The 13,442-nt window shown below is 38.6% G+C and overlaps 1 protein-coding gene across 3 annotated transcripts in view; it reads right to left on the bottom strand.

Annotated features, from left to right (window-relative positions):
- Nucleotides 1-650: 650 nt before the first annotated feature.
- The window catches only part of camk1b (calcium/calmodulin-dependent protein kinase Ib), a 33,310-nt gene continuing 20,518 nt past the window's right edge, over nucleotides 651-13,442 (bottom strand). For all 3 annotated transcript variants that reach the window (XM_077573312.1, XM_077573313.1, XM_077573314.1), the window contains 10 exons: nucleotides 9,822-9,953; nucleotides 7,067-7,141; nucleotides 5,893-6,031; nucleotides 5,562-5,688; nucleotides 5,067-5,142; nucleotides 4,865-4,977; nucleotides 4,715-4,793; nucleotides 3,430-3,517; nucleotides 3,132-3,273; nucleotides 651-2,893 (listed from right to left, as the gene is read on the bottom strand). In XM_077573312.1, the coding sequence (XP_077429438.1) occupies nucleotides 2,793-2,893; nucleotides 3,132-3,273; nucleotides 3,430-3,517; nucleotides 4,715-4,793; nucleotides 4,865-4,977; nucleotides 5,067-5,142; nucleotides 5,562-5,688; nucleotides 5,893-6,031; nucleotides 7,067-7,141; nucleotides 9,822-9,953 (1,072 nt within the window). In that variant the 3' untranslated portion in view covers nucleotides 651-2,792. The remainder of the gene's footprint in view (nucleotides 2,894-3,131; nucleotides 3,274-3,429; nucleotides 3,518-4,714; nucleotides 4,794-4,864; nucleotides 4,978-5,066; nucleotides 5,143-5,561; nucleotides 5,689-5,892; nucleotides 6,032-7,066; nucleotides 7,142-9,821; nucleotides 9,954-13,442) is intronic.

The following is a 13,442-nucleotide window of genomic DNA, read 5'->3' on the forward strand; positions in this document are numbered from 1 at the left end:
CTTCAGCATGGCCAGGAACTGTCAGATGCTCTGGGCATTGTAAGCAGGCGTACAAGTTGACTGTGCTAGTATCGCTTCCTCTTGCACACTGAATGTAGCTACTAATGCCACTTGATCTCTTGGTTGATCGTGTGGCCGAAATTGATCTTTTGTGATATCAGTGCTGGAACCCTCCTGACACACGTACAGGATTTGGATCAGCTATTTCCCCCGTTCCAACAGTCCTCCCCATTTGGGTTGATGATTTGTGTTTCCGTTCTTACATTATTTTGTCAAGTGAACGAATTGTCAATAAATATTCTAAACTAGAACATTTCATTCAAAAGATGTGTGATTTAAGTGTTCCCATTATTTGTTTATTTCAGAGGAACTCGTATCTGGTACAATGTTTGGTTGACCTCATCAACTTCATCCCCACCTCCCTTTTCCACACCAAGACGTGACTTGCACATGTCAGCACTCCCTTGCCGACCATCCATGCGATTATTTGGAAGCGGCCTTGTGCTCGTGGTCCTGCTGTAACCGCATCATTTAGACTCTGTGAGGACTCTTTATTCCCCTCGGCAGCCAAAGATCCTAGGAAGCTCTCAAATGAAACTTCTATTGTGTTGCAGTTGTTTTTGAGTATTGAAAGAGGACACCAGGACAGATTATAAATGCATAGACAAGGAGTTTAATGTATGTTTCACTTACAGCCACTTTTCCACAGCCCATGATCTTTGTGTACAGTTTAAAATACAGTTTAAGAAAAAAAGACAACATATTCATGGTAAAAACACTCCTTTGTACGACAAATCCATCTGGACAAGCAAAAAGAGGAGAAAGTAGACAACCATCACACTAATATTTTCCCTTTATCCCGATAGCAATAAGCAGAAATAATCGTAATGTCGTGTATGTCCAACCCTGGTGTATCCTCCCCCCCAATAAAAAGAAAACAAAATCCTACCACAGCAAGTTCAATGGTGAGGTAATGGCTCTATGCTTATGCATGTCATCAGCATTTGCATCATTAACCATGAATGTGAGACTTTCTTTCCTTTTTCGAGGAGTTTTGCCCCACTTTCCAACAAAGGGACACCATGTGATCATAAAATATATATTTGGGTTTCTGCATGGATTAATGAACAATTCTGTTCGACAGTGACTCGACTGAGTCAAAATGGGGGCCACCATGCAGCAAACGTGCGAGGTGCTGTTGATTGAGTCTCTGAAGAACAACAACACGAGGATCATCCTGCACAATACGACACTGGCATGACAACAGGAGTTCAGAACATCAGAGCAATTCAAAAATAATAACTGATTAATTGGTTGTTATTTTCCCTTTAGTAAATCAAGTACTTAAACATCTATCCGTAATTTGAGTACTTTTGATAGCTACAGAAGCGAGCGATTCACTTTTGGAAACGCCGTAAAATACAGTCTACATTTTTACAGTTACTGTCCAAAAACACAAGCACGTTACCTTACCTGACAGGAATGCCGACTACAGCTTAAACATTTTCTTTTGATGCAAGTTTTTTTTCGAATCTGCAGTGTTCCTCACTTGTTCTCTCCAGCGCTGACCTCATGGCAACTACTCACAACGGATTTGCACACTTCAACATGAGATGTATATTTTTGACGCTTTTGAACATGTGCGTTAAAGCTCCTCAAAAGGAGGCCATTTACTGGATTTTTTTACAACACAAGAGTGAGGAGAAAAAATAATAATGATGCATATTGACATTCTGTAATGTAGTTATTTTTAAAGGGCTGCTTGTAAAATAATCAAGGGGGGGAAAAATATGTAAGATTACGGTACACATTGCTAGATGCATATACATTTTTTGTACCCATACACAATTCTCTATCTTCAGGCTTATGTTAAATATTAAACCTGTCTAATTACAATTCGCCTGGATTTTAAAACTAGCGTCGTAGTAGCTAATCTAGAGTGAAACAAAACATTTCAAAGCTACAAATGCGATAAATATAAAACATGACCAGACTGTGCAGATTAGACACACTTGAGAAGCTCCCACCTAAAATAAATCCATCATACTGTAAACCCTAAAGGCACCATAGACAAAGATAAGATCCCTGCGCTCATGTGGTTCAAGAGGTTGAAAGAAGCCAAGGGGAAGCCTTTGCCACAGCTGCATGGAAACACCATATATATATATATATATATATATATATACCATCTCATAAAAGGCTACATGGGAACAGATGGAGTTTTGCATAAAGTTCACAGATTATCGAAGAGCATTAAATCTGTCTTCACTTTGCAGTACTATTAGCGTAGACTCTGTTACATTCAAAACTGCAAAAAAGATCTCAGAAAGGCTTTTGCTCATGGCACTCCTCCGCAATGACAGAAAGTGGGCATAATAGCGAAAACATGCTCAGGGACTCTCTCTTCTCATCATGCACAAATAACACAAAACAAATAGAAACAATCGCAAACACAAGCTGTGTCAAAATAATAGCCTCAGCTCTGTCCTGCTTTGGAAATAAACAATCCTCCCCTCTTTACTTTGAATTCTCTTAGCACAAACTACCCGCCCAGTCTGGCAACTAGTCATCAAAATCATCAATCAACACTTCCCGATTTACTGAATCTGAATCTCCTTCCATCTCAGACTGGACAGACTTGCTCCCCCTGCAGGCGAGAGGTCGGAATGACGCCTCATTCCTAACCGGACACGGAGTGGGTGTGAGGGAGTCGCAACCTCTGGTTTCACCGAGGGGGTTTAAAAATGGAAAAAAATCACTGGGGTCGACGAGGCAGCCAAGCAGCACAGGGATCACACCCGGCTCGTCGGGTGGCAGCGGTAGCTACTGTTGGACAGAGGGTCCACGCCGTCCCCGTCCAGCGCCTGGGAACACCCGGCCTCTCCACAAGACTCTAAAAAGAAAACAGACATCACGTTAATATCAGCTTTTGGACTGACATTTAATAAAACCGTAAAACCACACAATCAGATCTTGATATGACAAACCTGGCATGTGGGTGGCTTATTTCAACTCATGGACACAAATTTAGACAGGAAAAAAAGTCTTCATATTATTCACATTTTCCCAATGTAACTGAAAAACATCAAGAGCACTAAAGAGGGAATAAAGCAAAAGAGTGACTTGTGTACCTGCGTGTTGAGGGTCCTCTCCTGGGAGCAGCAGGTGAGCTCGGCACGGGCTCGTTAGGGTCGCTTGGTTGGGTTCTTCATGGTTGGTGCCCAGCTGAAGACGCCTCATGTGGCGGACCACCGCTGTCGCGTTGAATGCTTGCTGAGGAGGGACGCGAACATTAGAGCCACTTTAAAACTGGCCATCTATGACATCATCCGATCTATTTGGCAAGATTTTTGGGATGTGTCTGCTGGAATTTTTGTGTCATGTAAAACAATTTAAGATAATTATTGAAAGATATAGAAAAAGTCTTACTTTCCATTTACTTTTGGCAAAGTTCTTCTTGATCTGCGCACTGACAGACTCATGGATGTTCTTGTCTAGAGCAGTATCTCCAGCAATCCTGAAAAGAGGAAACGTATCAGCATGTGCTTTTATTTGAGTCTGTGTAGACAGTAGGAACTCACCCATTCACGATTCAATAATTTGCTTTTTTTCTTTCTTAGTTGGCTAGCTGTTTTGCTAGCAAGCTATTTAGCTGGCTAGCTAGCTACATATCTTTTATTATTTTAAGAAAAAAAACCTCAACTTGAGAAAAAATATATATTTTTTGAGGGTTGGGGGAATTGCTATCTTACTGCAAAGAGTGAAACAAAAAAGAGATAGAGAGATAGAGATAGAGAGAGAGCAAGCCAGCTAGCTTGTCAGTTGGCTAGCAATTTGGTAGCAAATTATTGAGCTGGCTACCTATATCTATCTGTATACACACACATATATATATATATATATATAAAGAAAAAAGAGAGAGAATGGCTTATTTATTTTTCCCCAGTAATCTATCTATCTAATGAGAAAGTACTAATTGAAATAGAAGAAGAATTGAAATAATACATCTCAACTGAGAGACTAAGATATTTTACATCGGGAAGGAGCTGGATTTAACCTGGGTACTAGGATAGCAGAAAATCTGGGCCAGATTAGTTGAACACTATGAATGGAATCGCAACAGGTGGATACACAGGCTCATTGGACTTTCTGCCATCTAGTGAAAGGGCATTTTCATTGTCCTGCCCTTTAGCGGCATACATAGACGACCAACGTCATAAATAAAAATGTTTCGGACCAATTAAGGGAAGATTATATAATTTCTTGCTGCACACCTGAAGACATTGCATAAACTGCCGAACCAAGTTGAACTCTGTTGCAAGCCAAACCAGCAACACCTACAGATGTACGTAGATGGTCTCTCATGAATCCACAATGTTGTGTGTGTCCATGTTTGTTGCCTAACAAATTTTACCCACAGTGCCTTGGTTCTTGGCTGCCTCGGCTATTTCTCGGATCATCATTTTCATCTTCTTTTAAACTCCAGATTCACTTGACATATATTGTACATTATCCTACTTCTCTACCGTGTTAGTATAAATAAAGTCCCCTGGCCCCAATATGCACACATCAGCCTGTTTGAATTTGAGTAAATCACTGACCTATAAAGTAGCTCAAATATCAATCATTTAAAGTTCTTAGCATTATGATTAATACATTTTAAATACAAATAGAGTTTCTCAATGCTAACGGGAAAGGAGGTTGTAACAAGTACCATGGATGCTGCAGGGCCTGCTCACAAGTGTAACGTATATTGGGGTCTTTCTCCATCAGGTGGACGATAAAGTCTTTCGCTGTAGAGATAAAAAAATAAAAGGCATCATTACACTTCAGATGTGACAAAGTTGATTTTTCTCTCAGCTACCTGAATCCGAGATGTCGTCCCAGTACGGCGAATCAAACTCATATTCTGCTTTCAGGATCTGTTCAAACAGTTTGGCGTCGTTCTCGTCGTAGAACGGAGGGTAACCACACAACCTGAGAGTCGATACATTAACAGCTGTGGCTTAGAGACATAACTGGTTCAAAAGAAAAAAAGAGAATGTAATAAATGCTTTTGTACTCACAGAATGTAGGCTATGACTCCAATAGACCAGCAGTCTACTGCTTTACTGTAGGGTTTCTGGGCCAGAACCTCAGGGGCTGAAATGAAGAGATGAATTATTTGAAACTAATTTCTTCATTTTTTTTTTTTTTTACACTTTCTATCTGTGTTGATTCATTGCATTTATGGTGAAACTTCCAAGCTTGAATTCCCTTAAACCATATAATCTGGAGATACAAGCGTATCAGCAATGCCAAAAGATGAAAAAGTTTAATGATTACAAAAGAACCAGAAATACAAGTTTATGTATTTTACTTTTAATTGGTATATATATTTTAACTAAAATGTGTCCCTCTGTCAGGGTTCAGGTGTTTTAAAGCATTATGAATGAGTTATACAATAAAACCCTGTTATATATATATATATATATATATATATATATATATATATATATATATATATATATATATATATATATATATATATATTTATTTCAGAATGTAAGTGACTTATTTACCGACATATCCAGGAGTTCCGCACGCTGTGGACATCACACTGCCAGAGCCCTCGATTTTCGACAGACCAAAGTCACTGATCATGATTTTCGAGTCTTCATCCATGCTGTAGTAGAGCAGATTCTCTGGCTGTGATGCAAATCAGACATATGGGACATTTTATCACGTCACTCTTGTCCTGAATACAGTAATAGAAAACAGCTCCGTGGCCACGTAATATTGATATAAAATTTGTAATCAATTCAAGGCCACATTTTTCAGTTTGATATAAATTAATAATAACAACAACAACAATAATAATATTAATAATACTAATACTAATAGTAATAAAACCTTGAGATCTCGGTGCACGATTCCCATGTCATGGAGGTATTTGACAGCATCCAGAATCTGCTGAATGAGTTTACTGGCATCTTTCTCCGTGTAGAAGCCCTTTTCTATGATGCGGTCAAACAATTCCCCGCCAGACACCCTGAATGGATCAAAGAAACAGACCCACATCATTGGACGTCACAATGATGTTGTGACATCTAAATAAAAGAGAAGACTTCATTTGTTGAGGGATATAACATAACATGTCTGTGTTTTCTCTGGCCACTCCGGCTTTCTGCCACATTAAAAAAAACAACATGCTTGTTATGACTATAAAAAATACAATAGTTGTTAATGCGAGTGTGAATGCTGTCTCCTGGACCTGCCATTCATTAAGTTTTACGTCTCATAGTATCACAGCAATTTTGAAGGCAAATATGTAAATGTATATTTTAGTTATTTAGGGGAGAAAACGCCACTGATTATAATAATAATAATAAAATGATTTTGCAAACAAATAATCTGATGCCGCTACTACAAAATGGCCACTAGATGGCGGCATGACTGCTTGCAGACTGCGGAGTCGTAGGCTATCAGTTTAACAGAATCTCTATGTCCCAAAAAATGTACACAAATATTAAATATGTGAACGCTACCCTGCAAAACAGCTTCTGCTTCTGTTGCGTACCTTATTGGTTTCCCCTCCTAGCCACATTAATAATTAATACATAAATTTTAACTTGGCCTGATTCAGTTCATGTACAGTAGTTAGATTCATGACTGTGCAACCAGGTCATGCTTAAATTGTTATGAGGCCAAACAAATATTACAAGGGAGTAAAATAAGTACAAAGATATCACTTCACCCTCCATCCCTGCCTTTATCATTTACACCTGTGATTTTGATGTCTCGCATAGATATCGTGTGTAATCTAATACAACTCCAGATCCATATCTACTCTTTGTCTTCTCTTTTTCTTTCTCCCTGACATTTCAGTCACTAAGGTGGGCGGCAGGCTGACAGGCTGCAGGTGTGAAGGCAAAACTCCCCACCGATGTCCGTGAGTAAGCGTCGTACGACGTGTGCCTGCACGCGCGTGCGTGCGCGAGCGTGTGCGTGTGTAAGCGCAATTAATGTCATGTGACACGCGATGCGTGGGAGATGGCTCCAAAGTCACACATATGTGAATACTCACAGTTGCATGACAAGGTACAGGTGCGATTTACTCTCAAAGATTTCTTCCAGAGTCACAATGTTGGTATGTTTAATCCTGCAAGGAGAGAGTCAAAGTTAATTAAAAGATAAAATAAAATACAAATCTCTTAAAGTGGAAGTCAACCCGAAAAATAATTCTTAACAATAATATGTTCCATGCAGCCACACTAGTCTAAATACAGTATTTTGGTTAATATTGCGTTAGTGGAATATGAATTAAGCAGCAATTTCCAGCAGTTTTTTTTTATCAATATCAGAAGGCAGCCATTTTGCCACTTGCTGTTGAGTGAAAATTACATCACAGTTGCTCAGGTCTCAGGTAACAACCAATCGCAGCTCAGCTTCAGAAAACAGATGAGCTGTGATTGGTCGTTGCCTGAGCCCTGAGAAACTATGATGTCATCTTCAGTCGACAACAAGTGCCAAATGGCCTTCACCTGAGATGGATAAAAAAGCTGCATTTTGCTGCATAACTCATGTTCCACAAATGTAATATTAATCAGAATGTCGTGTTTAGACAAGTGAGGTCGCATAATATATTATTGTCAAAAAATGTTTAAAGGGATACTTGACTCATTGAGCCATTTTCAGCAGTAAAAAGTTCAGTATTTTTCATGTAAAATTAATACTTTTAAAAAACATTTTTTTCCACTTGCTTTTGACTGAATATGACATTACTTGTGCCGAAGAAGTAGGTCACGACCAATGATGGCTCAGTTTAAAATAACGAAGTAATCGAATTCATTTTGGACAAAATATTAACTTTTTACTGCTGAAAATGGCTCAATGAGTCAAGTATCCCTTTAAGGATGAATTCCCCTTTAATTCAATGGTGGGCAAACTTTGTGCTTAAGTGCCACATTTTTTTTTAAATGGACAGACGTTATGCATCACCACTTAAACCTGGTTTTAGCGAGTCTAAAACCATAATACCCAGTGGCAAAAAAATTAATAAATCCCCAAATTCAGTTTATTTGTCAATGTTACTGTGTATCATTATTAATGTGCTAATATTCTCTTCTAATATTGTTACACCAGTTGACTGAAGGACACAGCTGAGCTATGCGCCAGTCTAAACTCATGCTGGATTACAGTGCCGATTCAAAAAATGCAGCATCATTCATCTGTTTAGCAGAGCGCAGAAAGATTGATGGACCCAGGGAAGAATGAATGTCAGATTAAAGGCGGCCAGCGCTCGGACACGTGTGAGCGGGTGCGTGCACGCTCTAGCGTGCGCATCCACTCCCACTTTCACATTCAAACACGGCATGTTTGTGTGTGGCTGTTTTATGTGTTTGTGTGGGCGAGGGATCTAACGTCGGTGAGGCTGACGCCGGTCACGGTGACTGGAAGAGAAGGGGAGAAAGAAAGGCTGGTGAGTCATCTGCTGACCCCTGTCAGCACCTACGGATCTCACAGGGCGCCGGAGCGCACAGGTCAGCAAATTAGAAGGGTGGGGCCATGTCTTGACACAGAAGCAACCACAAATGGATAATCTATCAATTCATTATTTTAGTATATTTAAAGAAACTTCATGATTTTTGTGATGCTTGGAACCACTTTGTTTGCAAAAAAAAAAGCAATATTATAGTAGATGATTTTATTTATTTATTTATTTCATGAACATGATCAGTGGAAGAAATCAGCCCTCTCTGGTCCATTGTGTGCCTCCGATTATTTGATAAAAAAAAAAAAAAGCACCTGAAGTGCCCGTGTATATACACGTGGCAAAGACTCTCCTAACTTTCCTTAACAACCAAGGCTAAACTTACTCTAGCTCCTAAAAGCTTGTCCAAATCTATCGCTTGAGACCGATTCCGAACTCGACAGGGCTTTCTTGTTGTCATATGACATCTTATCGAAAGACCGCAAAGAAGCGAGTTTTCCATCTTATAACAGAGGACAGATTCCCAAAGAAACAGGGGGTTACTATAATATAACAAAAAACATATACCAGAAGTAGTGTATTTTATTTGATCACTGATATCAGGTATCAGGCATACCAGACCTTATTTCAAGGTATCGGAATTTGCGATGGCGTCCTCCCTCTTGTGCCCATTTTACGATTAGGAATTAGAAATGAGAAAACTATAAAATTACCATTAATTTGATGCAATTTTTAGGAAAAATGCTATTTTGGGATTGGGATATCTAGGTCTTTCTTTAAAATTACCATATTTTTTTTAAAAATGTATCAATAGTTCTATTGGTGTCATTCTGGTATTGGTCTGAAAATTTTATTTAATTTACAAATGGCTTTTAATGCATTTTCAAATGACCTGTACTCATTAATTCATCTTTCATGAAAAGTGTAATTACATTTCAAAAGATTTACTCCCCACTTGCATTGTGTGTTTGTAAGGGGAAAAAAAAGAGTCATCAAATCATCAAATATGTACACACAAAGCCCCACAAGGGCAAACCTGTTTACATGAGTAAGCTCCATTTGGTCCAAATTGTAACAGAACCACTTTGTAAGCCCCACCTGTATCCCCTCAACCATCTGTATCTCGACTACTTGAGTTGTGTGTCTGCTGTAACCCAGGCAACAACAGCTCTAAAAATAACTTGGGAACCAATGCAGAAATGCCATTTTCACAACCGTCTGTAATTTTCTCAACATTTGAAAGAAAGTATGTTTCAAGGCCATGGCCTTTGTGTGACAATGTTCGACTGCAGCCATGGGGATTGTATGAAAAGAGGTTATCATACCCAAATTAATGAAGCCCACTTACTTGTGCAGCACTGCGATCTCATTCTCAATGCTGTTTTCCTTGCCCTCTAACGCCTTCTTGGGGATACATTTGATGGCCACCAACCTTTGGGTCCTCTTCTCCTCTGCCAGAACCACCTCAGAGAAAGCTCCCCTGAAAGACCCACAAACATTGTGATGATAAGATTATTAGATGAACAATATATTGAATATATGGCTGACAGATTAAGTAAGTGTCACATCAAAGTCAATTCACAAGTGAAAATTTAAGTAAAAATAATAACTGGTATATTCCGGGAGCGTGCTGTCAAGGATTTTGGTACCTGCTAAAAAAAACAAAAAAACGTGGGCCACTTTAAAGGGGATGTCAACCCTAAAAAAATTATTGACAATATGTTCTATGCAGCCCCAATAGTCTAAATACAGTATTTTGGTTAATATTGCGTTTGTGGAATATGAGTTAAGCAGCAATATTCAGCAGTTTTTGTCAATATCAGAAGGCGGCCATTTTACCACTTGCTGTTGAGTGAAGATGATATCACAGTTGCTCAGGTCTCAGGTAACAACCAATCGCAGCTCAGCTTCAGAAAACAGATGAGCTGTGATTGGTCGTTGCCTGAGCCCTGAGCAACTATGATGTCATCTTCAGTCGACAACAAGTGGCAAAATGGCCGCCCCATGAGATGAATAAAAATGGCTGGATTTTGCGTCATTATTCTTATTCCACAAAAGTAATATTAATCAGAATGTCATGTTCAGACTAGTGAGGTCACATATATTATTGTCAAGAAACGTTTAACTCTTTTGTTCCCCAAAACATATAAAAACGATCTATTTTAAAAATTGCCATGGTCCCAAAATACGTTTTTTTATGCTTTTTTTTTAGAGAGCATACAGAACTTTGAAGAGGCCTGAAGAGGTCACTTAAAGCAATGGTTGTCATTAGAGCTGTCAAACAATTACATTTTTAATCAGATTAATCACATCTTAGAATTTTGATTAATCACGATTAATCACTTAATAAAAAAAAAAAAGCCGTAATAATACAATAAATATTTTTTGGTGATTAATTAATCAGTTAAAGCTTTAACTTTGACAGCACTAGTTGTCATACAAAAAACGGCCAGCAGATGGCAGCAGAGTATAAGAGATCAACCAGTGCCATGTTGCAACAAGCTCTTTTCCCCAGTGTTTTGAACAGGTCTGTGAATAATGATGAAACTTAACTATATTCTAATGCTAATTGCTACCAAACGGAAACAGATACAAATATACTGTTTTGTTCCTGATGAAAGAAGAGACTCTAATCTTTCTTTTGGTATTATCAGTCAAAATCCAGTAAAACAGCCAGGAGCGAAGGGAATTGCTTCTGTCAAAATTGCTGGGAGTGAATGAGTTTGACTTGAAAATGCTATTTTCTAGCACCTCTTTCAGTCCTGAGAATTGCCCTGAGTACTTTCATAATGAATATAGACAGAATATCTATCAATGTACTGTAGAGCCACACATAAAAGACACTAAATTGAGATAAGATAGAGATAACTCTGAATAAATCTCGCAACGATATAACATGTTGAAGTGCAGCCACTAGATTTGTTTCCCTTCCTGCTGCATAGTAGTAGTTGAGGAAACCAACAATAACAGACAAACCAACACAACTGACAACATTTTCCCATGACCCACTAAAGAGCAAAGGCACACATTCCTGGTGGCATTTTGGCACGGCTCCAAGCTTCAGACTTAAAGATAGACATTATATTCCTCACAAATTGGGAGTAGTATCTTTTCAGAATGTTAACATTTCTTGAAATTCCTGAGATAATCCCACAACATTAACTTCATGTTTACTATTGCCAATGAAAACCATGAAATAAGATTTACGGGCTGCTCTTGCTGACAGAAGACTGCAGCCATTTCCTGACCATAATATCAATCAACACAGGCCCTACGGTCACATCAACAAGAGTCAAAGGGCTACAGAAAGGCCGTCCATTTTGGCACCAATCCAGCTGTGTGGAGAGTTACACATTCCTCGGCATCATCTGGAGGACTGAGTTGATGTTCACCATACGCCTTCTGACAGAGCAGAGGGCTGTGACCAAATGTCAACCAGTGGTTCACACAAGCAACGGAGCCGTTTCGGAACATTGTGGTTAGCTTTCTTGCTTCAACAAAATGTTGCAAGTATTCAACAGCCATTATGTGGTATGCTAATATCACTAGCTGGTTAGCATTAACATGACCAATAGCACTGTGCTGTGCTCTGCTCCCCCCAAAATAAGTAAGTAAGTAAATAAATAAATAAAGAGGCTCAACAAACTGAAGAACGTGAGAAGAGTCACCACTTATTAAAGTTAAGGCATTTTTGTTGATTTCATGATTTCCAGTGGTTAAAACTCGTGTGATTTACCAATCATAGATTACAGTATTTTTAATTTCCATGACAAATTCATATTTTTCACTGTGCAGCACGTCCCACATTTTCCTTGCTAAATTCAGTCATCATTTTGGCTAACATAGCGACCTTATTGTTATTATATGGTCTACTTGGTCAAACAGCCAAAACAATTACAGCTCACAAGGGATACATGTTTGATACTCCAAAATCACAGAGATCACATTATTAAATAAACCAAGTCATAAAAAGAAGATATACAGTATAAAAAAATAACATTCAGAGGTCAGCTGAGTTTAACGAGCTGGTTACAGTCCTACCACAATGTGACCAGTGATCAAGAAAAAGTTACACACAGGCAAAAATATCAGTGTGTGTGTAAATATACATTTTAAGAGTACATTCATTACGTAAGCATGTAAATAGAGAAAGATGTTAAATATTTGATCATGTGTTATTTGTGACGTATCATTCAGGCAAGAACACTTTATAATTGAACTGCTTAAAACTACCCTCACATTCTGAAAACATGCATGTTATGTTTACCAGTTAATTCTTTAAATTGTCCATAAGTGTAAATGCAAGAGTGAATAGTTGTTTATATATAAATGCACTGTGATTGGCTGGTGACCAGACCAGGGTGTGCCCCGCTTTTTGGCACTGTCCTGTGGGACAGGCCCCAGCTCACCCGCGACCCAAATGAGGACAAGTGATATTGACATTGGATGGATTAATGCTCAAAAGCACAAACCAAAGCACAAAAAAAAAAAAAAAAAATGCTACTGATCAAGTCAATATTATAAAGAGTCATACAAGCTACAGCTAATTTAAGTGACATATAATAATAGCACTATACCAATGGAGCGAAGGCTTGGCAGATTTATTCGGATGCTCTTTTTGCTCCAATTCACTTTTTCTTTTTGAAACCAAATCTCTCACTTTTTTTTTTGAACCATCTGTTCTATGCCGTGTCATGATAGACTCAAATGCCAAATTGAGTTTTTTAAATGTGGAGATTAAACGGAAAGATTTGCGTTCTGTGGTGTCATGACAAATCTAAAACACTAAGCAAATGTACCATCTGTGCCATTGAGAAAATGGTCAAGAAGCTACAGTACGCACACAGTCGATAAAGTGTTGACTGCGGAAAGGTCAGAGAGATAGCGCAGGACCATCTGGTCCAATCAAAACTGAGAGAGAATTCCAACTGGGAAACTGGCTGTGAAACAAAAAGACCATCTTTGCTCT

The sequence above is a fragment of the Vanacampus margaritifer genome, chromosome 8, assembly GCF_051991255.1.
Source record: "Vanacampus margaritifer isolate UIUO_Vmar chromosome 8, RoL_Vmar_1.0, whole genome shotgun sequence".
Taxonomy (NCBI): domain Eukaryota; kingdom Metazoa; phylum Chordata; class Actinopteri; order Syngnathiformes; family Syngnathidae; genus Vanacampus; species Vanacampus margaritifer.